General features: G+C 37.0%; 1 protein-coding gene across 2 annotated transcripts in view; it reads right to left on the reverse strand.

The window, feature by feature from the left end:
- The window catches only part of PPP3CC (protein phosphatase 3 catalytic subunit gamma), a 116,619-nt gene that overhangs the window by 57,212 nt on the left and 32,563 nt on the right, over positions 1-26,844 (reverse strand). For both annotated transcript variants that reach the window (XM_036748938.1, XM_036748939.1), the window contains exons 2-3: positions 12,223-12,420; positions 11,788-11,912 (exon numbers count right to left, since the gene is read on the reverse strand). In XM_036748938.1, coding sequence (XP_036604833.1) covers positions 11,788-11,912; positions 12,223-12,420 — 323 coding nt within the window. The remainder of the gene's footprint in view (positions 1-11,787; positions 11,913-12,222; positions 12,421-26,844) is intronic.

Genomic DNA, 26,844 nt, shown 5'->3' on the forward strand with positions numbered 1-26,844 from the left:
GGACAACAACAGAGGATCAAGAACAAGTGTTCTTCAGAGTTCGCTAAAGTATAACTAAAGTCATTTATTTAAAACTGTGCTGCTCCAAGGCTGCTTTTACTCATGATCTGCAGGGATGAGACACATATGGGTACATACAATACAAAATGTTCTGTACAATGTAGGCATGTAATAAATGTTTGTTGTACTGCATTTCATCCCCCACTTAAAGGAAGTCTTTCTGGATGACAGAAAATAGCTTGCTTAAGTACTGCTAGCAGAATGATTAGACCCGCTTGGGTAAGGGGATGATGCTTCAAACAGATCCCTACATGAGCTGCTCCAAACTTCATAATTTCTAGTCCACTGGTATTGTAACTATCTTCACTGAGATGAACTGAGGTTATTAACTGAGGTTAATACCTCCTAGGTCATAACGCTGTAGGGCTGGGGCAAAGTGTCTGACTTTTGGAGTGGAAATGGAAACAGAGGCCCTGCTGGATGAAACCTTGGAAAGGTACCAAAATAGGGAAACATAATGCCCACTGAAGATACTCACTGGTGTCATGAAGGCTATTCCATATAAAGTCAAAATTGAAGAGGAATTACCTATCAATGGAAAATTTCTAAAGATGCTTTTATTCGGGGAAAACCTTGTTCTGACTGCATCAAGTATTACAACATCATAGGACTTTCTCAGTGAGATGTACCATGGCTCAAAAGAGAGTAGCCTAGTCATCCATCCACATCCGAAAAGCAATGAGTATCTACGATGCCTTGATCATTAAATGAACATGGTCTGGTGATCCCTTAAAGTTTATCAGTTTGTATAGCTTGGTCACACACTATGTATAGTGAAGTGGGCCCAAAACTGAATAGGAGAATGGGCGGGATTACATCTGGGAAATAGCGTCTTTGATCTCAACCTGCAGGTTGTTTTAAAACCCCATCTTCAAAGATAATACTGCTATTTTCTGGGGGTATCATATTGCTACAAATTATGGAATATCATCGTCTCAGGTGTCAAAATTATAGGTGACTCGAAGGGCAGTGGAAAGATATATGTTTGGTATAAGTAGAATACATTATGTTACCAATAAGGACTTTTGTTAAGGGGATCCTTGAACTTGTCTGCTTGAGTTGCCGTTATTTTCCAGATACACTGGACCTGGAGTATGCAGGAGGCCCAGAACATGGATGAAGGGATGAAGCCCTCGCTGAGGTGACATAATTTGTTGTTTGCACCCCAAGCTGGGACTCTCTTTGTGTCCCTATTAGTCGAACTAGCTACAAAAACAGGTGCCAATCAGTCTGCACCAGAGTGAGAAACTATTTGTATAGCTGGGACCCTTGTAGATAAGCAAAACATCCTATCTTCATGGTCTAGCAGCTCCCAAGGGAAAAGAATGCTGCTTTTGCCACTGCCTTTCTCTTCCCCTTTGGGAAGGGATTAGTCCTTCTCCATCTCTTATGGACTTCCCCTTTTCCCTGTAAATTAAGTACCCAAGGCTTTTCCCTGCATCGATGAACTCCTTGTAACTGCACAGGGGCTCTATATGCATATTCATTTCTCTTGTAATAAATCCGGTTGTAACATATGTCTCACGGACTTGTGATTTTTTTGTTTTAACACTTTCATGTGAACAGTGACATAAAATATCATCGATGACTAGAAAAGGAAGTGGTTCACTCATTTAATGAATGATGTATAACAGTGTTACATTAATATCCATAAAATATTAAAATAATCTGGAGATTCCCAATGGCCTATCTTTGGAAGAATGCTGAATACCAGTTCTGCTATTTACTACATATAAGAACTTGGACAAATCAACCAACCCTCTTTCGGTCTGTTTCGTATTGTACAAAAAAGGGGGGGGCAGGGTTGGACTAAATGATTTCCAAGAGATCTTTTAGCTTCTAAGAGACCTTAATGATGATTTAACAAAGCCAGATATTTTGACCCAGAAAAGTTCGTGATGATTTTAGTCTATTCAGTCTTTGATGAATTAGTTTGTCAGAGTGAGGTTCTTTCAGTTGAAGTCCTGGTTCATCATCCTGAAAGCTTATCACTGGGCTAAGGTGGGGAGCACTAAACCAGCAGTATCTGCTGCAACCAAAGAATCTTTATCTTTTCCTTTAGCATTACACAGCAACTGGGATTTTCTAACTGTACTAACTCCACTTCACAAACCTGGAGCTATAAGAGACCTTAAGGTTATCTAGTCCAACCCTCTCATTTCTGAATGAGGAAACTAATGCCCACAGAAGTTAAATGCCTTTTCCAAGATCACTCTAAATAGAGCATTCTTTCCACTGCACCATTGACAAGGCTATCTCACCAATTCATCATTTATCTATTTGTTTATTTAGCTAGGAAGGGGAGTGGGTTTATCACCAACAACTCAGAGGTGTTAATCCACCCAATGATTAGAATCAATAACACAAGGAATAAGACCAACAAGTGAGTCATCTTAATCCAAGATCAACAATAGCTAGGACAACAATCTGTGGACAAAGGATAATACCAGCAGAACAGAGGTGAGGTTCCCGAGGTGCTCATAACTCAGCTATGACCATAGCTACTTCTTTGAATCTGTGAAGGACCAAGTCTGTCTTGAAATATAAAGAATACTCAAAGGAAGCACTGCCATGGCAAGTGAAAAGGTTCTGCATACACTAATATTCTTTACTTAAAAAAAAAATGAAACCAGAAGCAAAGTGCACGCTTATAGCTGGCATCCGAATATTCAAAGGCAGCAACTGAACTGCCATGCTCTTGTGTGGCCTTGCCACCCACAGCTCTTTTTGTTTTTATGTTTTTCACTCAGCAGCTTTTCCACAGGGTATGTTAGCAAAAACCTACATTTCTTCTGTGAAGGATGTTCTATTACCATTTCACCATGAAATTAGCATTGTTCCACTTCCTTAAGGAAACATACCTCTCAAAAGTCAGACAGCATTTTGTAGTAGGTACAAAAGGAATAAAGCACACTATTAAGTAAAAGGAAAAGGGAATCATTCCCATTCTATTTTACCAGTGACATTTGGACTGATCAAAGCTACTGCTTCTTCATGAAAGATCAATGCTTATGTTATGTTTAAAAATAATCCATCATAGCTTAACCATTCCTATAAACTCAAGAAAAGGGAGCTTTCAAGGTAGAGGAAGAGGATTTAAAATGATGAAAAAGCTCCATCATCAGCTAGAGAAGGGGGGGCAGGGAACAAGCATTTACACTGCACCTATGTTGTGCCTGACACTGTGTTAAGCACTATATACAGATATTATTTCATGTGATCCTCACAACAATCTTGGGAATTAGGTGCCCATTTTACAGTTGAGGAAACTGAGGTAAGCAGGGTTTATAAGTGAACTGTCCAAGGTACCATAGTAAGTGTCTCAGGTTGGATTTGAACTAAGGTTTTCCTGACTCTAGGTCCAACATTTTATCTGCTATGTCACGAGTTGCCTCTGATACATTACTTTCAAACAGTCAGACAAAAAACATATTCATGGTAATCATGGTGACCATGCATTAAACAAGTGCTTCTTTGAACTTGGTGATACTCCAGGCCATATGTGGAACAATGAAATCACTGCAGTTTCTAGAGATTCTTACAAATGACACCTTACTTCCATAACATAAGTAATATTTCTTAATTTAGTGGTTAAACTAGTATAGAGCAGCATCTTTGCACTATAGGATTTTTATTCCTTTAACTGCAAAACTGTGAAAAAATAATTTAAGTTGCTCTATTTTTTTGTTTCCATATGATTTGTGTTCATCCTCAAAAACACTGCTTTGATCTATACAAAATACCAACATATCCAAACACCTAAAGAAGTAAACATTAAGTATCCTGTCTCTCACGAAATTACTTGTTCACAGACTTGGCTAATTGCCTTGGGGAAAAAAAATCATAAGAAATAACATGGTGGTAGGAAATGAAGAAGTTTGTAAAAGTTACAAATTTGCTGGCAGGAAGATCCTCCCCACACCAAACATCTAACTGTTCCAAATATCAACTTCTAAATCATCTATCCTTTCCTTTAAATGAGCTTGTTAACTTACTAAAAGAACACTAAAACAATGCCTCCTATGGAACAAAGTCTAATAATGTTTTCAGATTTCTGTTAACATGCTTCCCTACTTATAATTCTGATCTGAATGAGACTGTTCTCTATCTGTTTATATATTCTAATTAGGATACTTTTGGAGAGTACTTATATGTTCTAATGAGATTTCTATAAAGACCAGGACAAAAAATATTTAACTTCACAGACCTCCTGTAAAGTCTATGAATTAGAAGGATAATAACATAACCAAATCAGTAGAGAAGCCTGAAGTTACCAAGTAGAATAATAACATTTTGTATAGTGCTTTAAAGTTTCCAAAACACCTTTATGCACATTAAAACTTTTGAGCCTCTCAACATTGTGAGGTAGGTACAGGTATTATTATCACCTTCATCTTACAAGTCAAGAAACTGAATCCAGTGAGGTTGCTTATAGTTAACATAGCTGAAAAGTAACAGAGGAAGAATTTGAACCTAAGTCTTCCTGACTCTAAGCATTCTATTTACTATGTCATGCTGCCTTTTTTCAGCTTGCAAAGGAAAGAAGATATATAAAAATCTGTAGGACTGTGTGACAAATGGGGAATTCCACAAGGCTTAGGGGAATGGGATACTGTGCTAAACCCTTTACAAAAATTCTCTCATTTGATTCTCACAACTACCTGTCTCAATACTACTCCAATCCACCACTAAAGTGATGGTCCAACCATGTCAAACCCCATCCCCCCACCCCTATCACACACACTCAAGGAGCAAATACAAAATGCTGTGTTTAGCATTCAAAGCCCTTTATAATCTAGCCCTTTCCAGTCCTCTTATACCTTACTCCCTGACATGTACTCTTTGATCCAATGACACTCGCTTCCTGGCTGTTCAATGATCAAAACACTCCATCTCTTTGCTCTGGTCATTTTCTCTGGCTTTTGCCCATGCTTAGAACGCTTCTCTCTCATCATCCTAACTAAAATCTCATCTACAGAAGCCTTTCCCAACTCCTCTTAATTCTAGTGCCTTCCCTCTGTTAATTACTTCCCATTATTTATTCCTACTTGTGTGTATGTGTGTAGCTTGTTTATACATATTTGTTTACTTGTTATCTCCTCCACTAGACTGCAAGCTCCTTGAGGGCAGGGCCCATCTTTTGCCTCTTTTTGTATCCTTAGACCCTTAGCACAGTTCCTTGCACCTAGCAGGCACTTGAAAAATATTTACTGACTGACTACTGACAACAACCTGAGAGACAGAAAATTTAACATAAATAAACTAAGGCAAACAGGTTAAGTGAACTACCCAGGGTCAGATAGCACTAGCAAGTGTTTGAGGCAGAATCTGAACTCAAGTTGCCTAGCTAACTGATATATTAAAAAAATGCATTGAAGGGTAGGTTTTTTGTACAGACATACACTGAGCTAGGATAATGGACAATAGATGGACCATTTATTTTGTATGGGAATATATGGGACCACAAACAGCTGAGACTGGGAAGCCAGAAACTCTATGTGAAGAGCTCAAGTTCCTTCTGCTTGGAAAAAAAGATAGAAAGAGTGAGTATGGAATCAAAGAATTTTATTTTCAACAGGCCTGTGCTCCGATTGTGAGGAATGATCATAGATTCAAATATGAAGGAATACATGGTCATCCTTTAATACTTATTTAAATTTAAAGGTACTAGTAGATGTTACTTTTGTTCCTTTGTTGTATGATAGCTGTCTCATCTAACTGACTATCATACCTTTATGTCAGAGGTTGAATCTGTTTCTCCCATAATTCCTTATAAACTCCAAATAGCTTCTAGTATATTTACAATGTTATCTGTGAGTGCTCTGTGCACAACAGACACTCATCTATGTCTTGAAGAAGAATAAATTCTTATATAGCTATATTAGAAGGCTTACTAACAAAGTCCCTTATTAACTGGTTCCATGACTTAAAATAAAACAAAACAATGCCATGGAGAGCTGAACCTCCATGAAAAGAACAAGGAGAACCAAATCAAGGATCAGGATCTAGAGCTGATCAGGCATGCTGACTATAACGTGTTAGTAATATTATTGAAAAATAACATTGGTCAGGGTAATGTTATGAAGGGCATGGCTGCAGTCTATTATAGCTTTTATAATTTAAAAACTTTTAATACTTGTCTTCAACAGGTACCATATTTCTCTAATGAACTAACATTTCAAAATGGTTCTGAAGACTATAGTTTCCACTATCTCATTCATCAAACATTTAACTATAATATCCTATAAATACACTGTAATTCTACTGTTCATCTCTTTGGTTTTCACAGGTCTTAAAAAAGCTGTTCCAAATCCTTCCCTCAATTTTCAACCCCACTCCCAATTTCTTCTCTTGCTTCTTGCTTGTGAGAAAAGTGAAGTCATTCACATTCAGCTCATTCATATTCAATCCTCTATACCAGAGGTATCAGGTGCAATCAGTTTGAGCACACGAGAACAAGATTAAAATGTAATTGGGAAATGTTTAATAAAATAAATGTACAATACATCATAGATAATATTAATTTGTAGTTTTCTAAGTCAATATGCAACTGAGGGGATCTCTTTCTATATGACACCAATGCTCTATATCAGGGCTGTCCAACCTTAGGTTTTTATTGAAACAACAGACAATATATTTTGATTTGCCATTTTAGTGAGAGCTCTGAGGTAGCTTGGCTTCATTCACTAAAGCATTTAGTGAATGCTGCATGTGGCCTGCAGGCCACATTTTGGACAGCCCTGCTCTACACATCAAAAGATCTGTGTTCACCCATCCTTTTATGGTTTTCTCTAGTTTCAGAAGATGAAGTAGCTGTCTAATTTCTGATCAAGACTAGCCCCTCTATTTGTGCTGTGGATCTCACTCTATTCAAAACCTTGCTTCACAGATCATGTCTTTTTTCTCATACTCTGGATGCTGTAAAGTCCAAGGAAAAAGCTGACTGAAGTCCTAACTTGGCAGCTCTAGGATCCAGAACAAATGGATGTGGGTTTTATTGTCCCTCTTAATTATCATGTGACAAATTCCAAATTTAATGGGGAAAAATGATTGTGAAATTCTTGGGGATACAAACTTATGAATCCCTGATTTAGGCATCCCTTCTGTTTTATAGCCAGTAGCAATACTTAAGGGGTACTGGTGTGTTTGCTTTTTTCAGTTGTCTGTAGCAACTCCTCTAAGCTGCTTCACCGAACCATCCCTGGCTCTGAAAATTCTGCTCACCTGGATTTTTACGTTATTGAAACTAGAAGAAAAGCACCATGGAATTGGTTCCTTGTATTCATACTAGTATGGGTATTTGATACTATCCTCCTTGTGATACTGATTATTAAAATGACTGTACAACATAGGTCTGATTATATCCACTGGAATGAACTGTGACAATTTGAAAAGAAAGTCCTGGTACTTTATAGCAATGTCCCTAAACTGAAATAATTTACTAACGTGAAATCGTCATATGTCTTCATTCCATTACTGGTTGGGACTATGACATACCTTGGATAGAATGTCTGTTTTTGCTTGAAGAGGCTAAATGACTATGATATTTCAATAATAGCTTAAGTGACAACAAAGATTCTGAATCTCTGCAACTTTCAAGGATAACAAGCAACTGAAAACCACAAGAAATGTAGTTTTAAATTGTTTCAGTTAGTGTTAAATCAAATAAATTATTCAAGGACTTCAAGAGATGGCACGGAAAGTGTTTAGTCTATATTTGAGTTTATTAGTCTCCTTATCCCTTCTTATATAAATAAAACTTTGTTTTAAGTCACAAAAATGGATTCAAAAGTAAACTCTATTAAACACTAAAATTAACTCAAATGCTACCTTAAATTGTTTGCAATAAGAAAAGAAGATACTTTTCCAATCTCTTTCTACAACAAAAAATGGTCTTGATACCTAAATGAGACAAAGCAGAGAAAGAAAACTACAGACCAAAGTCCTAGTGAACACTGATATAAAACTTTAAATAAAGTATTAGTAAGTAGCTTAAAATAAATTATTAGAAACATCATATACTATGACCAGATCGGGTTTTTTCCAGGAATGCAGGAATGATTCATATGAACAAGTGGACTATTCCTTGACACAGTAAATAGTATTTATCTAAATCTAAGAGCAAACATTATATGTAATGGAAAAAAGTTAGAGGCCTGTCCAGTAAGATCAGGGGTAAAGCAAGTATGCCTATTATCTAAATCATTATTATTTAACTATTTAATGCAAGAAACACTAGCTATATCAATAGGACAAAAAAAGAAATTGAAGGAATAAGCACAGGCAAAGAGAAAACAAAATGAATGCTTTCTGCAGATGATATGAAGGTGTGCTTAGAGAACTCTAGAGAGTAAACTAAAAATTAATTGAAATAGTAACTTCAGCAAAGTTGCAGGATTTAAGGTAAATTCATATAAACTGTCAGCTCTCTTATGTATAACTAACAAAAGAGGGCAAGTAGGTGGTGCAGTAGATAGAGTGCTGAACCTGAGGTCAGGAAGACTCATCTTCCTGAGTTTAAATCAGACCTCACTTACTAGCTGTGTGACCCTAGGCAAGTCATTTAACTCTGCCTCAGTTCCTCATCTATAAAAATGAGCTGGAGAAGGAAATGGCAAACCACTCCAGTATCTTTGCCAAGAAAACCCTAAATGGGGTCATGAAGAGTCAGATACGTCTGAAAATGAGCGAAAAACAACCAACAAAACACTGTAAGAAGAGCTAGAGAGAGAAATTCCATTCAAAATTATTACAAAAGTTATACTTAGGAATGTATTAATCATTAAAATGACTTTGTACTGGTTTTATTTTTTTTAAAAAAAGTCAATTGGTGGAAGAGATTAGCTACACAAGACATAGAAGCAAATGGACACAAAAGTAGAGTGTTTGATAAAATTCCTTAACTACAATTACTGTGGGGAAGGATTTAATATTTGACAAAACCTGCTGGGAAAACTGGATAGTAACCTGGAAGAAATTGTTTCTTCCTTTCTTTCAATCTCTCCTGTTCCCCTGGTCCCTTTACCCTTTGATTAAAACATGTTTGGTTTCCGCTTATCAAAAGAAGACACAAAATTCATTCCTTGACTCTGCAATGTCCTTAAACTAACAGCATCTCCTTGTCCCTTCTGCTTCTAAACTTCTAGCTGCCTCTACTCCCTCATCACCCTACCATTCTACTAAAACACAAAAAGACCACTTTTCTTAGTTCTCAATGTCCTTTACCTTTCTGTTGCATTTGACACTGCTAACCACTTCCTCCTGTTTTATTATATTTTCCCCTGGTTTCTACAATATAGTTCTTTTCTAGTTTCTTTAACTAAATCATCAGCCACTATCAACAAAATTTTATTATGTGATGGTGGAAGTATCATGTTAGGTGCTGGGGGAATAATAAGCTGGATAAGATAAGAGTGCTTTCATTTCATGTCTAGAAGGTAGATTAGATGCCAAACAACAGAAAGAGGTATAAGAGAAAATATTATATGATAAATGTGGCTACAGAACAATGTGCCATGTAAATTCTACAGGGAAATACAATTAATGAGGAGTTGTGGGCAGGAAAGACTTTTTAGAGCAGTAGAGAAAGAAAGCTGTTGAATTTGTCTAGGGTAAGGAGAGTAGAAAAGAATAGCAGGTAATATAATGGAAAGATGGAAAGTGAGGGCACTCCAAAGGTGTGGATGACCTTGGAAAATGGCAAAATTGTGAGGCTGACTTGGTCAACAAGAGGAAGCAGGTAAAGATATCTCAGCAGAGGAATGACATGATCAGGTCTACTACATAAGATTATTTGAGTGGAGACAGGAAGACACATGTAAATGTGTGTGGGGTAGGGGGTAAGTGGGGGCAGTGGATGAAGGTAATGACAGTAGGAATAGAAAAGAGGTGATGGATGCAAAATATTTTCAGATAAAATTAATAGATTTGGGTACCACATCATACCTATCAGATTAGCTACAGAAAAGGAAAATAACACATGTTGGAGAAGATGTGGGAAAAATGGAACACTAATGCATTGTTGGTAGAGTTGTGAACTGATCCAACCATTCTGGAGAGCAATTTGGAATTATGCCCAAAGGGCTATAAAACTGTGCATACCCTTTGACCCTGCTATATGACTACTAGGCTGTTATGGTAATTAGGGTGGGACTTTTTTCATAGGTTTCGAGTTCCATGATTGTGATGACCTCTGACCCTGAGAAGGGTATATAAGATCTGAGGTTGGCGTTTTGTTTTGTGGCTCTCACTCACTGAAAGAGTGTCATGTGATCTGACCAGACAAGACTCTGGGTAGCCATAGTTTAGAGCCTCCCAGCTTTGAAAACCCAGATGTTGGTGCTTTTTTTTTTGGTAACTACGTATGTGATGTCTTGATCAGACAAAGCCTGTCTGTTGATCTGTTTGTAGTTTCTGTTTGTATTTGCTCTGAAGTTCAGGGTGCTGACTTTTCCCCTTGAATTAAGTAAATGACATACGTGTGTTTAATTAAACTGAAATTGTTAACCCCTTAAAGTTGCTTTCCTTAGAAAAGCAGATCAAAGAATCTGTGCTAGTAGCCTTCCTGTGTGCTTTTGTTGTTGGTCTTTCACCCCCACAACAGCTGCTAGCAACATTGTTGTTACACAGGCCTATATGCTAAAGAGATCATAAAAAGGGGAAAAGGAGCTACACGCACAAAAATATTTATAGCAGCTCTTTTTGTGGTGGCAAAGAATTTGAAATTGAAGGGATGCCCATCAATTGAGGAATGGCTGAATAAGTTGTGGTATATGAATGTAATGGAATACTATTGCGCTATAAGAAATGATGAACAGGTGGATTTCAGAAAAAACTGGACTTACATGAACTGATGCTAAATGAAATTAGTAGAACCAGGAAAACACTGTACACAGTAACAGCAACACTGTGTGATGATCAACTATGACAGACTTAGTTCTTCTCAGCAATACAATGATCCAAGACAATTCCAAAAGACTCATCATGGAAAATGCTATCCATATCCAGAGAAAGAGCTATGGAGTCTGAATGCAGAGTTAAGCATATTATTTTCACTATTTTGGTTTTTGTTTTTATTTTTCTCTTTCTCATGGTTTTTCCCTTTTGTTCTGATTCTTCTTTCACAACGTGACTAATGTGGAAATATATTTAACATGCTTGCATATGAATAACCTATATCAGATTGCTTGCCCACCTTAGGGAGGGGAGAGGGAAAAAATTTGGAACTCAAAATCTTATAAAAAATGAATGCTGAAAACAATCTTTACATGTAATTGGAAAAAATAAAAACTATTTATAAAAAAAGAATTTTTTGGATTTGGTAATTGGTTAAATATAAAGTGAAGGAGAAAGATGAGTCAAAGATAATCACCACAACAATTGATTAAGCCATGGCTCATGACAAGTAATGACAGGCCATTTATTTATTAATTGTATGTTAACTACAGGGAGGGCAGGTTAGTTTAAAAAATGATTATTAGCAATGTTGAATTAATATAATCCTTTATGTGAGTCCTATTGTTATACAAGAAATAATTGCTGCCTAATATTACTAAAATCCTTTTTTTCTATTTACTCTTAAAAAAGTAACAAGACCTAAAATGCTGCTAATATTTTCATTTCAATTACTTCACTGAAACAAAGAAAAGCACTTTGTCTTTTATGTCATAATTCTAACACGTCCAAATTTTTTACAAATCTGTTTTATTTTTCCAATTTAATTTTTACCTCTATACTGAAGTAACCTCTGTCCACATAGTCTCCCAGGAAGAGGTAGCGTGTGTTAGCAGGTGATCCCCCAACTTCAAACAACTTCATCAAGTCAAAGAATTGCCCGTGAATGTCACCACACACTAGATAAGAGAAGAGAGCATACAGGGAATAATATATACAATTTCAGAAGAAAAAAGGCTTTATAACAAGAGGAATTATTATTATGAGCAATATTTTACAAAATTATGCTCAATTTGGCATAGCAAAATGCTCTTCTATAGATATTTCAGACTTTTTTTAATTAACAAAGAAAATACTGTAGTAATGCTAATAATATTTTACTATACCAAAGAAAATTAGCATAGCATATTTCTTCTACAAGAATACCCAATACTTTTATTAATGTCTCAAATTGACCCATATACATCATCATGGAAGTATTTCTCAGACCTGTGATAGGTGCCTCCAATTCTATCATGGTCTTTTCATTTTTCAGAATGTTAGCTCCATCATTGATTATCTTTAAGGCTGCATCCTCTTCTAGTCTACCTTCCTTCACCAAATGGCTTTTCAAGATATCAAGTCTAGGTTTTCCATCTTCAAATACTTCTTTTAGTGTGAGCCTATGAGTTGGAGGAAAAGGAACAGCTAGAAACAGACAAAAGAATAAAAATACTTATGTTTAGAGAATGTGGCAATATTATGAATACAAATGTATGCTCTTTGTGGTTATTTAATACAGTGCTGATTCTATATCCATAACACTTAAATAATACAATGAAAAATTTCTAAGATCCTGTGTATTAAATCTGATCCTTTATTGTTTTTGAGAAAGGCTGTAGGTAAATCCAAAGCCAGTTTTGAAACAACTTATTACAAAAGTAATATGCCTCATATTTGATTATAAAAGATTTTTACCTAGCATATAGTAGGCAATTAAAATAATGTTTCCTGAATTTGAAACTGATTTAAACAAGCAAAATATAAGAAGACTTCCCTACATAAATGCATCTTTACTTGAAAAGAGAAATATAATCCAAAACAATAACTATTTACTAACTGCCCACTATGTTCAAGGCACCGATTGTGCTTTATGTTCTGGAGATGGAAAGGCAAAAAACAAGACAGTCAAGGAATTTACATTCTACTAAGGGATTAAAAAAAAGTGATTCCAAACTATTCTTCATTTAATAAGATTAAAAACGAAAAATTATAATGCTCAAAGACAATATCCATAGACCTGTCCCAATGAAATCATATGCTTGCATAATTCCTTTCAATTTGAATTAGTTTAATGGTCACAGCAATGGATTTGGAGTCAAAGGACATTGATCATTTACTGTGCCATTTACTACCTGTGTAACTTTGGGGCAGCTAAAATAAGACAATTAGACTACATAAGCACTAAAGTCCTTTACTACTTGAAATTCTATGATGCTATAAATTCTAGGTCAGGTGGACAAAGTACAAAATTACATAATGTACATTTTATTTATTTTAACAAGTATTATTAAACACATGTTCAAGTTAGTACGCTATGCATAAAAAGATTACAGAGTTCTCTAGAAAGAGAATGGTGTATTTTAATTCCAATACTATCAAGAATATCATTGATCTGGTAGTATAAATTGTTGCTCCAATAAACTTAAGCTTGAAAAGAGTTGATATAAAAGGATAGCTCTGTTTCTTAATGACCAAGCACGCCAAAGAGGGAGGTTTCATATGTAACCATCCCCTTTTCCATCTTGTTGCCCATTTTGACTTCGGCAGATCTGAGAGTCAACTCAACCTATCTCTGATCTTACAACTGGAAAGAGGACAATTTATCTCAATTATATATGTGGTGTGAAGTATGCATGATAATACAATTAATGAATAATCTTGCTAGGAAAAACATGTAACATTTTAAAATTAAATAGCTTAATTTAATGTCTAATATAGTGACAAATATAGCCTACTTTGTTTCATATTCCCTAGGTGACAAACTCAAAGTCACAAATTTCTCAAAAAGAAAAAAGCGCAACTAAATTTATTATACAAGTATCTTTAAAGTGACATTTCCTGTACTATGAAAGGGTTAAGAGAGACCCAGTGGGTAGCAGGAATAAAATGACTTATTCTAGTCATATTTTGTCTGATTTTAGAAGTTCAAAATACTTTCCTTATGACAACCTTCATGAATCCCATTTCTTAACTACTAGGAAACTACTGCAGAAATTACAGAAGTTATTGAGACAGTAAAGTAAGAGAATACCACTTTTTATAGATGACAAAACTCTTAGTAAATGTAAATCCATTACTCCACCAACATCCTCCCCACCTTCAAGGTCTCATCCGGGCAAAGAGATGATCCTGAAAGCTCAAAGGCTTCATCACAGAGCAAAAAAGATCTAACAAGTCCTACTAAGCTAGAAAGCCTTCAGGTAAGGGCTTAGTGACGGACTGGCTGTATTCCTGTTGTCTAAAAACTGACCATGCTAAACCCTGACCCCAGGTATGCTTCAAGGTGAGGAAATTTTCAGCCATAAAAACTATTATAGAGTATCTAACAACAGTTGAAGGGGGGGGTAGCAATGTATTTTTGTAGAGGAAATAACCACACCAAAGAAATAATGGATCTTTGCAATAATGAAGTGATATTTTCACAGTCCAGAAAGAAAAGCAAAATGCCATTTAAAATGGCAATTTGATTAAAAAAGAAATAAACAAAAAGGTGACTAATATTTTACTTAGCTGATGAATTTCTATGGTAGCAGGAAGAGACCAACAATGAAAAGTCATGAATAAATTTGCTCAAAACATATCTAAACTGGGAGGGCATGGTCTGGTCTGTCTCCAAAAAAAGTTACACAAAGAAATGAGGGCAGTGAACCTTGGCTTCAGAAGGGTCAGAAAGCAGGGGAAAGTAAACATGTCTCAAGGGGCAAAGGAGAAACACAAGTCACCTAAACAAGATTTCTTGGAGCTGTCTCCCTAGAAAATCACCAGTCCCTTATGATATAAAATACAAAGTACAAAATGAAATTTCATACTTAATCTCCCTTTTATGTCTTGTTGCCTATCTCAACTTAGTTGAATCCAAATCAAATCACCCCATCTTTCTTCCTCTGATAATCAGGAAATGGGCAGGTTACCTATGGAAAGCCTAAATTACAGCCTGTCCTACTTTAGACATTTCATTTCTTTCAAAGTGATGTCTAAAACTGAGGTAGAATCTGAAGTTTTGAGATGAAGACGTTATGGCAAAGAGCAGGTGGCCCTCCTGTTGTAAAAAGCAATAAATGTGTTAATACTTAGCTTTAATCTAGTTCTGTCATTATTTATCCCAGTATTTTTTAAAAAATCTAAAATTTCATTGATGAGCTATCTGTTCCCTCACAACTCAGCTATACATTGTGTAGTTTTCAGTTTGGGGTTTTTTTTAGTTGCTATGGACAAAACATCATTATCTGGCAGCCAACCTTTCAGTGTTATACTGGAATAAATCCTATGCTTTTGCTAACCCCTAAGGTAAGAGAACAGAGGAGAAACTCTTCCTTTCCTGAATAATGAGATACTGTCAGACAGAAAGTAAGCAAGCTTCAGATTTTTCACCTAACATGAAAAATAATCTAAGTGGAAGTGATCTGAAGATAAAGAAAATCAGAATGGGTAACTTATACTGTTTAATTTTACTCTTTCTCCAGTTATCTAGTAGCAATAATTTCTTTCCTTCCTTGCTTTCTTTCTCAAACAGGGCAAAAGGAAGCAAGTAAAAGGAAGTCTAAACTAGGTTAGGGTTAGGGGAAGTGAGAGAAATGGGACAAGGACAAACCAGAAACAATGAATGGAGTTAAGTTGAGTAGGAGGTACAGTGGTTAATACAGGATCTATGGCATAAGTCTCCTAGGGCAGATGTGCCAAAAATAGAATAGCATTATTAGACTGAGCCAAGTAGGATCTCTGGACTTCAGATTGGCAAGAAGGAATCCCTGAGCAGTCTCATCAGTCTACTATATAACTGAAATCAGAAATGATTCATACAGGATAACCGTATCCCTTAAAATAGGTCCCACATAGTTCATTACTATTTATCAATCAACAAGCATTTATTAAGCATCAACCAAGCCCCAAGCACTGTGCTAAGTGCTACAACTTAAAAGGTCAAAAAAAATTAAGTAATTTTGGCTTTCTAGGAATTTGCAACAAATATGCACATAAATACTACAAGAGACTTTGATGGATATCAAGGGAGGCAGAAGATAAGTCAAATGTTTCCTCAAGCCAACAAGTTAAGAGTGGGGAAGAGGGGAGAAGAGAGGAAGAGGAAAAGAATGCTAAAGAGGGAGTATGTCATAACTAGCTTCCATTCAGAAACCCAAGTTGTACAAGACCCTGCCTCAGGATACAAAGAAAGTGACAAACACAGCAGCAGAATGGCTGTGGTCATCTGCTATAACGACATAGAAATCCAAATCATCAAAACTACTAGCAAACCTTCAAATCAAAGCACATTTTAAGTATGCTGCTCTAGATTTTCTAAGCTATCATTCATCCTTTTATAAATTTTTTAATTTTATTTTAAATTTATGGAATAAAACAAACATTTCCATAACAGTACAATTAAAAAAAAGACGACTGTACACGAAACCGCAAATCTACTATGTACAACTTGCTATTCCTTTCAAAAATACAACAAAATTATCAAACTTTTTTCAGCTACCATTAGATACAGATAGGTATGTGTATATACATGTATACATACATATATATATACATGTATAAAACATGTAAAATTATTCTATACATGCTTCTATTTGTCAGTTCTTTCTCTGGATGCAGATAGCGTCTTCACATGTCCTTTACAGTTAGTTAGGGTATTTATAATAGAGTAATTTATTCAATCAAAGTGATTCTTGAAACAATATTGCTGTTAACTATATACAATGCTCTCTTGGTTCTGCTCATTTCACTCTTCATTATTTTGTGCAAGTCTTTTCACGTTTTTCTAAAATCACTGAGCTCATCATTTCTTATAGCACAGTAGTATTCCATCACACTCATATACCACAACTTGTTCAGCCATTCCCCAACTGATGGGCATTTCTGCAATTTCCAGTTCTTTGCCAACACAAAGAGAGCTGTTATAAACATTTCAGAACATAATCGGTTCTTTCCTGGTTTCCCTAATCATCTTCAGAAATAGACCAAGTAATGGTATTGCTGGGTCAAATGCTTTTTGAAGAGGACCAACGACATCACAAGGTAATATCCTGCTTGTGTGTGACCTGGATTTAAGTAAGACAGAGTCGCACAAAGTTGTCAGCCTCTCTCTTTCAGTCATCGAAGTCCAGTAGCAAGACAAAAATCAAGACAACCCAAGATGTAGTAGATGACCTTAGTGTCTTCCACATCTGACCAAGCTCTAAGCGCTCCACAGCACCTGTTTCAGCTGTCTTCACAGCTGTTGGAACAAATTGTTCTTGTCTGCCCATTCCACCAAGGGAAGTGTTCACATGCTGTGGGTTAGACATCCCTCTAACTCACTGATGGGTTCTGAGGTCTGTCAGTTACCCCTTACCTGGTTTAGCCCATCTGCCAAGACTAGTTTGCTGTGGTGTGGCTGCTGTGCATGCTACAATTTCTTGGAGCCACAGGTGAGAGTTGGATTAAGTGGACACAAAAGGTGGATAAGCAGCCCTAAAAATGGCTTGGCAAGCCCTCACACCAGAGGTGCTAGTCCTTCTGAACGTCTCCCCCCACTCCAAACTCACTGGAGATGAAGGCATCAATCCCATTACCTCTCAAATGCTAAGCAAGCACTCCAGCATTTGAGCTAATTCCCCCTTAGATTTTCTAAGCTATTACTAAATAAGCAAAACCGCTTAACTATATCAGCAGTAAATCAAGTAGATAAATTTCAAAGTGTTTCAGAATAATTTAGGGTCCTATATATACTCTCAAATTTGCCAGGTGCTACATAATTTTTATTTTTAATAAAGAGATGCATTAGAAGTATAAAAATAGGTAGAAAATGATAATATGGATAGCTTGATTTGTACTGTAGTGCTTTGTCATTTTTCATGAATGAATGGATTTTAAAAAGACTTATTAAATGCTTAGTATGTGCAAAGCACTGGGGGAAACAAACTGAAAAATGAGACAGTCCTTGATCTCAAGGAGCTCCCATTTCAATAGAGAGAAACAACATACAGAAAAATTCAGCAAGGTAGATGGAAATTTCAGTGGCCCTTAAGGGGCAACACTATATTGTTAGTGTCACTCCTACTGATAAAACTACCAGTTTCTGATGTCCAACTACTTGATTGTTGCCAAGGACTTTAGGGGCGAAACTTTATTTCCTGGGTCTTTAGGAGCTAGGGCTGCTAGTGAGGCAGCTACTAGAACACTTACAAAGATGACTGCCCAGTCCCATCAGTACAGGGTTTACTCTCCCAGATAATGGCTGCAGGGACTACTTGCTATTATAGGAACTCTTGGGCAAAGGAGTCTGAGGGAAGGTGGCAGGTAAACTGCTGGCAATGTTTGGCCCATCTAGTACATGCTGCCTGACTGAGTGTGACTCTCACCTGAGACATAACAATAAAATAATAAGCAAATAGCATTTATATAAAACTTTAAGATTTGTAAAGCACTTTGTAAATATTATCTTATTCTGTCCTTACAATGACTCTGAAAGGTAGGTGCTATTTTGATCCATTTTACAGATGAGAAAACAGAGGCAGATGGCGGTTAAATGACTTGCCCAAGGCAAGCTCATAGCTAGTGAAGTGTCTGAAGTTTAATTTGATTCAGGTCTTCCTAACTTTTGGTCTCAGACTCTAAGCCACTCAGACGACATGTATTAGCTGTGTGAACGTAGGGAAATCACAATCTCTCTGAAATTCAGTTTCCCAAAATGTAAAACAAAGATAATAAAAACACTTTACAGAGGACTGAGGGTAAATAGAGACAATGTGGTTTCGAATCTTGAAGGTCTACATAAACACAACAATGGGTTGCCATTTAACCATCTGAAAGAGAGTAACACCAAGTTCAGAAATAAGACTGCAGATGTCAAAGGTGCTTCCCTCCTTTGTCATTCCTCTCATTCAGTCCATCTCAGTCACAGTGAGCCTCTCACAGACTGAGCGTTCCACTGTACGTATATGATTCTACAATCTGCTCTTTAACATACTTGCAATCTATTTATTCTCCTTAAGTTGGTAAAACTAAGGAGAAGAATAACTTCAATTGGCCTTCTAAGCATTCCTGGTCTACTAGAAGGCTCTTCCATGTTGCCTTTGACTTCCTTGTATCTTTGGCAACAGTCTCAATATGAAACAAGAAGACAATGCTATGAGGGTGGTGTGACCATACTCTAATAAAACCACACTTCTGTGTGAAGTCCTTCCAAAAGTTTGGCCTTTTTTGTTTGATTTCCTTATCTATGCTTTTTTCTTTGAATTTGAGAAAGATCAAAGTGCTGGTTTCTCTTCCCGGACCTAAAGTTTAGATGTTGGCTATAGTGAAATATAAAATTTACATTTAACTGTTTTTATAACCACCATCTCAGGTCCATCTGTTTCTACATAGACTGACTTCTTTTAAAGAGAACCTAGGCCTTTTCAAACAAAAACTATCTTAACTGTTAAATATTTTATGCAGGATTTTTCTCCTTACATGAATAAATATAAAAGTATTTATTAAGAGTCTGCTATGTATAAAGTACAATGTTAAGTACTTATGGATACAAACAGAAAAAGTAAGGTCAGTCCTTGCTTTCAAGGAGCACACATTGTAATGAGGAAAACAACATATATAGAAGAGTTTGGCTGCAAAACAAACTGCAAGGTTCAGTAGTACCTAGGGACCAGCAGAAAAGTAGACATACTAACTTTAGAACATATCCCCCTCCCCAAAAGAAATTAATCCACAGTTAAAACTATTATTTGATGTTCTGATTTGTGAGAACTTTGTCATAAGCATTAGGAAATTTGAAAACATGATTCAAAATGAGGGACACTAAGAAGAATAAAAGGAAAACTGAATTCCATTAGTAAGTACTCTCACCATGTTAACCAACTAGGAATACAGCATTTCTCAATGGTTATTGTTATTCAATAGCTTCTGACTCTTCATGACCATATGGACCATAGTATGCCAGGCCCTTTTAGCCTCCTCTAAGTCTGTCCCAGTTCATGTTCATTGCTTCCGTAACACCATTTATCCAGCTCATCCTCAGCTGGCCCCTTTTCCTTTTGCCTTCAATCTTTCCAAACATTGGGGTGTCTTCCAATGAGACCAGTCTTCTCATTATGTGGCCAAAGTAGTTAAGCTTCAGCTTCACTATTTACCTTCCAATAAATGGCCAGCATTCATTTCTTTAGGTATTGACTGATTTGATCTCCTTGCTGTCTAAGGGATTCTCAATAGTCTTCTCCATTACTACAATTTGAAAGTATCAATTCTGTGGCCCTCAGCTTTCTTTACAATCTAACTGTCACAACCATATATCGCTACTGGAAAAACCATAGCTTTGACTATATGCACCTTTGTTAGGAAGGTGATGTCTCTGTTTATAGCATGCTGTCCAGATTTGCCACAGCTTTCCTTCCAAGAAGCAAGTATCTTTTAATTACATGGCTGCAGTCACTGTGTGCAATGATCTCTGAACCCAAGAATATAAAATCTGACACTGTTTCTATTTCTTCTGCTTCTATTTGCCAGGAACTGATTGGAACAGTTGCCAAGATCTTAGGTTTTTTTGTGTTCAGCTTCAAGCCACCTCTTACACTTAATTTCCCTTCACTTTTTGCCATCAGAGTAGTATCGTCTGTATTGTTGATATTTCTCCTGGGCAACCTTCATTCCAGCTTTTGATTCATCCAGCCTGGCATTTTACATGATATACTCTGCATATAAGTTAAATAAGGTGACACTATACAGCCTGATTGCACTCATTTTCTAATTTTAAGCCAACTGGTAGTTTTATGTATGGTTCTAACTTTTGCTTCTTGGCCCACATACAGTTTCTAAGGAGACAAATAAAACGATCTGGTATTTCCATCTCTTTGAGCACTTGCCACATTTTGTTGTGATCCACACAGTCAAAGGCTTCAGTGTAGTCAATGAAGCAGAAGTAGATGTTTTTCTGAACTCCCTTGCTTTCTCTATAATTCAACAAATGTTGGCAATTTGGTCTCTAGTCCCTCTGACTCTTCAAAAACCAGCCTACTCTTATGGTAATTCTTGGTTCACATATTGCTAAAGCCTAGCTTGCAGAATCTTAAGCATAACCTTGCTGGCATATAAAATGAGCATAATGTTCAGTAATTTAAACATTCTTTGCCAATTCAAGAGAACCATTCCCAAAACTGTCTTCTAGCTAAATTACTTAAAAAACTGCATGTAAAATCTAATTTGCAATTATAAACTGTGAAAAGTCCCTGGGAGATAACAGGAAATTTTTTACTAACTTTCAAATTTATTTTTATTGACTTTTAAGTCAAAGTTATCTCTAGGCCCCTTAAACAATTAAAAATATACTTCATAAAAACATAACCAATCAACCAACATTAATGCTCCTTAAAGTTCAACAGACAAATAACCTTATAGGCACCAGGACAATCTTTTAACAGTGTAGACGATAACTATTTTGGTCCCTCCTATATAATTCTAGTTCACTTTTACCTATAAAAGTTAGGATAATAATCTGGATTATAAATCTAAACTATAGGGTCTATAAAGGTCATTTGGCACAACCCCCTTATCACTTACGAATGAGAAAACTGAGGCCCAAGGTTACAGTGATAGTTAAGTGGCAGAGCTGGAATTCAAAATTCCTCCAAAGAGAGTCTACCTCATAGACTTCTTATTTTAAAGTCTTCTGATTTTAAAAATATTTTATGGACATCAGTACAACAGTCTGGGCGTTCACCTATTTTCCTTTTGTTGTAGGTCAGGACATTGGTGGAACTTGGGAGGCAATGACATAACCTCTCCCCACATTCTTACACTAGCAGCCCTAGTTGTTGTGAACCAGGAAGTTGTGGTGGAGACATGGGATGGTTTGGGTTAACTGTGCCCTTAGGTGTATTAATCTGGGACTCAACTGTTGGCTGTTTGGACAAGAAGATCTTACAGATAGTTTAAAGATCTTTGGTGGAAAGCTCCTGAGACCACAGGAAACCTTTTTGCTGACTGTTTTTAAATTCCTTGCTGTGGTTTTATCTGCTTTTACCATTCTGAACTTTTTTCAAACCACCTTTGGAAACCAAATTTAACCTGAGGACATTTGTATATGTTTTTTATTAAATAGACTGTTTATTTGAATTCATAGTCTCAAAGTCATTCCCTACACCAGAGTTCTAAACTTGTATATAGGTACATTTACTCATTAAATGATCCAACTACCTCAGCTAAATGGCAAAGTGGGCAGGGTGCTGGACCTCTAGTCAAGAAGATCTGAGTTCAAATTTGACCTCAGACACATACTACTTATGTGACCCAAATCCTGTATCAGACATTAGCTGTGTAACCCTAAGTCCCTCATCTATAAAATGAGGAAATTTTAATAACAGCACCTACCTCAAAAGATTGTGAAGATCAAATGAATTATTATATGCAAAGCACTTTATAAACTTTAAAGGGCTATTATATAAATGTTAGTTATTAAGAAGAGGAGGAAAGCTGTAAGATAATAGCTAACAGGGATGGTCAGATCAAGTGAAGGTTTTTTTATAGATAGAGGAGACACTGTAATGTTTAGGCAGCAAGGGGAGGAGCCAGGAGATAGGAGGGGAATGAAGATAAGGGGGTAGTGGAGGTAATCTACCGGAGAAGAAAGGAGGGATAAGATCAAAAGTACATGTAGAAGTGTTCACCTTAGCAAGAAGAAGTACCACCTCTTCGTTTGGGGGAGGGGGCGCATTGAAGGAGCAGAGTAGGGGAAATATCTGTGTAATGCAACACGAGGAAGAAAGAATAAGAGGAACTTTTCAGCAAATAGCCTCAATTTCTTGCTGAAGCATGAATCAAGGTCCTTAGCTGAGAGGGCCAGGGGCAAAGGTACTACGAGAGGCTTGAGGAGGGATGAAAGGTTTGGAACCTACTACAGGAAGTATAGTAGTAAATGAGTTAGGGAGATGTAAAAGGTGTACCTTGCTGCAGTCAGATTACACAACAAATTTGAAGTGGATCCAATCAACATGATTTTAAGAATTCCTCCAGTCTGTTCAGCAGCATGTGAATAGGAGTGAAGGAGATGTATTGGCGGGAGTAATCCAAGATTGAGGTTTGGCACAGAATTCAAGTGTTAAGTGGAGGGCTGAGATGATTCACCAAGAGTTTTGGGAGGGAAGGGGAGGGGGAGTGTATAGCCACTGAAGAGGTGATAATCTAGGAAAGAAGTGAGGGGTAGAGGAACTGAAGAAGAAAGGAAGACTAGGAACCACACAAAGAACCAGATGAGTAAGGAAAGATAATGCCCTGGGAGTTGATAATAGTCATCAGGAGTTAGATGAGGAGATAAATTTGAATAGAGTGAATCTCAAAGGAGGAGAGCTGGCTGAGTGATGATGATAGAGGGAGATTCTGAAAGTAGCAATGGGGAGTGAGGAGTATTCACCTGCCCCACCACAACCCACTGGAGGAGAGAAACTGTGTAAAAGTACAACCAAGGATAGTAATGGAAGCAATGTCATCAGACGAGAGTCAGAGAATGAAAGGAGTAAGAAAAGAAGTTGAATTATGTAGCGGGCATCCAGTGAGCACCGTAAAAGGGTCAGGAAGATCTGGATTTGGACGCTGGGCAGGGAGGTGGCAGGAAGACAGGGTTAAAGGGATGAGTATCAGGTGACGAAAACTGAGGTTTGTATATTGGTAACTTAAGGGTTCAGAATCACTGGGAAAGGGAGGGTCTGAGGAAACAAGAATATACACTCATTGAGGAATAAGTACAGAGTATCAGTGGGTTGGAGAGATGAAGATAGGTGATTAGACTGTTCACAATCCTGACTAGAAGTTGAACCTTGTTATGTTGGGTAAAGCTCTGGAGACTCACATTTTAATAGGGAGGAGCAGGTAAATATGTGGGCTTGGGGAATCTAATCAGAGGCAGGAGGTCAGTGTGAGGTCTGTTTGGTGGAGAGAATGGATTCCCAAGGGAGTAGCTTGGATCTGGCTGGCTGATTCACTGAGAAAGCCCTAGAGCTTGGTCCAATCTCCTACCATCAACTAAATTTAAAAATCTGGACAATATTCATTCTTTATCCACTTTGTCTTTCATGTAGATGGATGGCTAGGTTAGTCTCTTTTGAACCACTGTGTAGCTCCCTGAGAAGGCCCAAAGTGGTTGAAGGCTTGATGGAATTAGAGCAAGGCTATCTAAAATCAGGAAGACATTTTTTCCATTAATGGGGAATTCCTCTTGCATATGAACTTTGTATAAGAATCAGAGAATTTGAGAGGTGGATTGGTATCAATCTCTATGCATCTTGTACATCAGAACTTCATAGGATGCTAGCTGTGGCAGCAACCATTCCCAGCTTTGCTCCTGACTCTGGCTTTCTCCACCATTCCCCAATTGTCTTCTCACCTTGGAATATGCCTCCACCCTCATTTGGCTCTTTCTATGACTGGTGAGTTCTGCCAGGAAGCTTTATTTTAAAGAGGTGCCTGGGTAAGCTATGCTAACTCTTTCATTTCTCTCTTGGTTTTACTCTCCAGATTTCTCCACCATGCTACCCCACAACCTTTACAGCTACTTCTCCCTTCACCTCCCCCACTTTTATCACCCTCTTATGTGTTATATTCTCCTATTAGAATATAAGTTCCTTGGGGTCAAGGGCTATCTTTCTTTTAGCTTGTATTTTTTCATTTCCAGCATTTAGCACAGTGCATATTATATAATAAACATTTAATAAATGCTTGCTGACTTGACCCTCAGCAGCCATATAGTCCAACTTAAAGACAATAGGAATTACCCTCAATGGATACCCTACATGAACATCTTTTTAAACTTGATGCCTCATTTGATGCTAGCCGTTAGAATATCTCCATGGATACATCTGTTACACAATCTTGTATTGATCTATAATGCATAAGAATCCTATATATTACTAACAAAGCCCAACAGCAAGAGACAGAGAGAAATTCCATTTAAAGTTACTGTAGACATAAAATATTTGGGAGTCTACGTGCCAAAACAAACCTACGAGCTATATGAACACAATTACAAAACACTTTTCACAGAAATAAAGTCAGATCTAAATAATTAGAAAAACATCAGGTGCTTATGGGTAGAAAAATGACAATTCTACCTAAATTAATTTATTTATTCAGTGCCATACCAATCAAACTAACAAAAATTATTTTACAGAGCTAGAAAAAATAATAACCAAATTCATCTGGAAGAACTAAAGGTCCAGAATATCAAGAGAATTAATGAAAAGAAATATTAGGGAAAGTGGCCTAGCCATACCAGACCTTAAAATGTATTATAAAGTAGAAATCATCAAAACTACTTGGTACTGGCTAAGAAATAGAGTGGTGGATCAGTGGAATGGATTAGGTACACTAGACACAATAGTCAATGACTATAGTAATCTATTGTTTGATAAACCCAAAGACCCCAGCTACTGGGATAAGAACTCACTATTTGACAAAAACTGCTGGGAAAACTAGAAAATAGTATGGCAGAAACTGGGCATAGACTAACATCTTACACCGTATGCCAAAATAAAGTCCAAATGAATACACGAATTTAGATATAAAGGCTGATATTATAAGCAAATTAGGAGAGCAAGGAATAGTTTACCTGTCAGATTTATGGAGAATAGAGGAATTTATAACCAAACAAGAGTTAGGGAACATTATGAAATGCAAAATGGATAGTTTTGACTACATTAAATTGAAAAGTTTTTGCACAAACAAAGCCAATGCAACAAGATTAGGAAAGTGTATTAGCAAGGCAATAATTGCAACATAGACAATAATTGTAAACATACCTATGTAGTTCTGTATCGCAAAATATAAGAGACTCTCCATATAAAAGGCAGAAGACGCCAAATCCCAAAACCAGTAAGTCTAACCCATCCAGGCAGCAAGCAAATTCCAGAACTACTAAGTCCACTTTACAGCAAAGAACCTAAAACACAACCTTACAGCAGGGAGCCAAGCCATCCCATAACCTTCTCACCCCCTGCTGGGGCCTTGCCACCAACAAGCACTCACAGGGCTGCCAGCACACCGTTGCTCTCTCCCTCAGCTCTAACCACCCTTAGCATTTCCTGCTCCACCTTTTCCCATTCCTCTTGTTGAATAAGCTCCTCCCACCACATATGACTTAGGCTTCCTGTGACATAAGTAGGTCATATGGGCTTATTAATGGGCGGGAAAGATCTTCAAATTTAAATTACCATTACAGAGGGAAGCAGAAAATTGGGAAAGAATTTTTACAACCCATGTCTCTGATAAAGGCCTCATTTTTTTTTTTTTGCAGGGGGTATGGCAGGGCAATTGAGGTTAAGTGACTTGCCCAAGGTCACACGGCTAGTAAGTGTGTCAAATGTCTGAGGCCGGATTTGAACGCAGGTCCTCTTGACTCCAGGGCCTGTGCTCTACTCATTGTGCCACCTAGCTGCCCCTTTCATTTCTAAAATATATACAGAACTGAGTCAAATTTATAATTCATGTCATTCCCCAATTGATAAATGGCCAAAGGATATGAACAGGCAGTTTTAAGAGGAAGAAATTAAAGCTATCTATAGTCATCTGTAAAAATGCTCTAAATCACTATTGATTAGAGAAATGCAAATAAAAACAACTTGGAGGTATCACATCACACCTATCTGATTGGCTAACATGACAAGACAGGAAAATTATAAATATTGGAGAAGATGTGGGAAAACTGGAACACTACTGCATTGTTGGTAGAGTTATGAACTGATCCAACCACTCTGGAAAGCAATTTGGAACTATACCCAAAGGGCTATAAAAATGTGCATACCCTTTGACCTAGCAATACCACTTCTAAGGCTATATCCCAAAGAGATCATAAAAATCAGGAAAGGACTCACATGCACAAAAATA

The sequence above is a fragment of the Trichosurus vulpecula genome, chromosome 3, assembly GCF_011100635.1.
Source record: "Trichosurus vulpecula isolate mTriVul1 chromosome 3, mTriVul1.pri, whole genome shotgun sequence".
NCBI lineage: Eukaryota > Metazoa > Chordata > Mammalia > Diprotodontia > Phalangeridae > Trichosurus > Trichosurus vulpecula.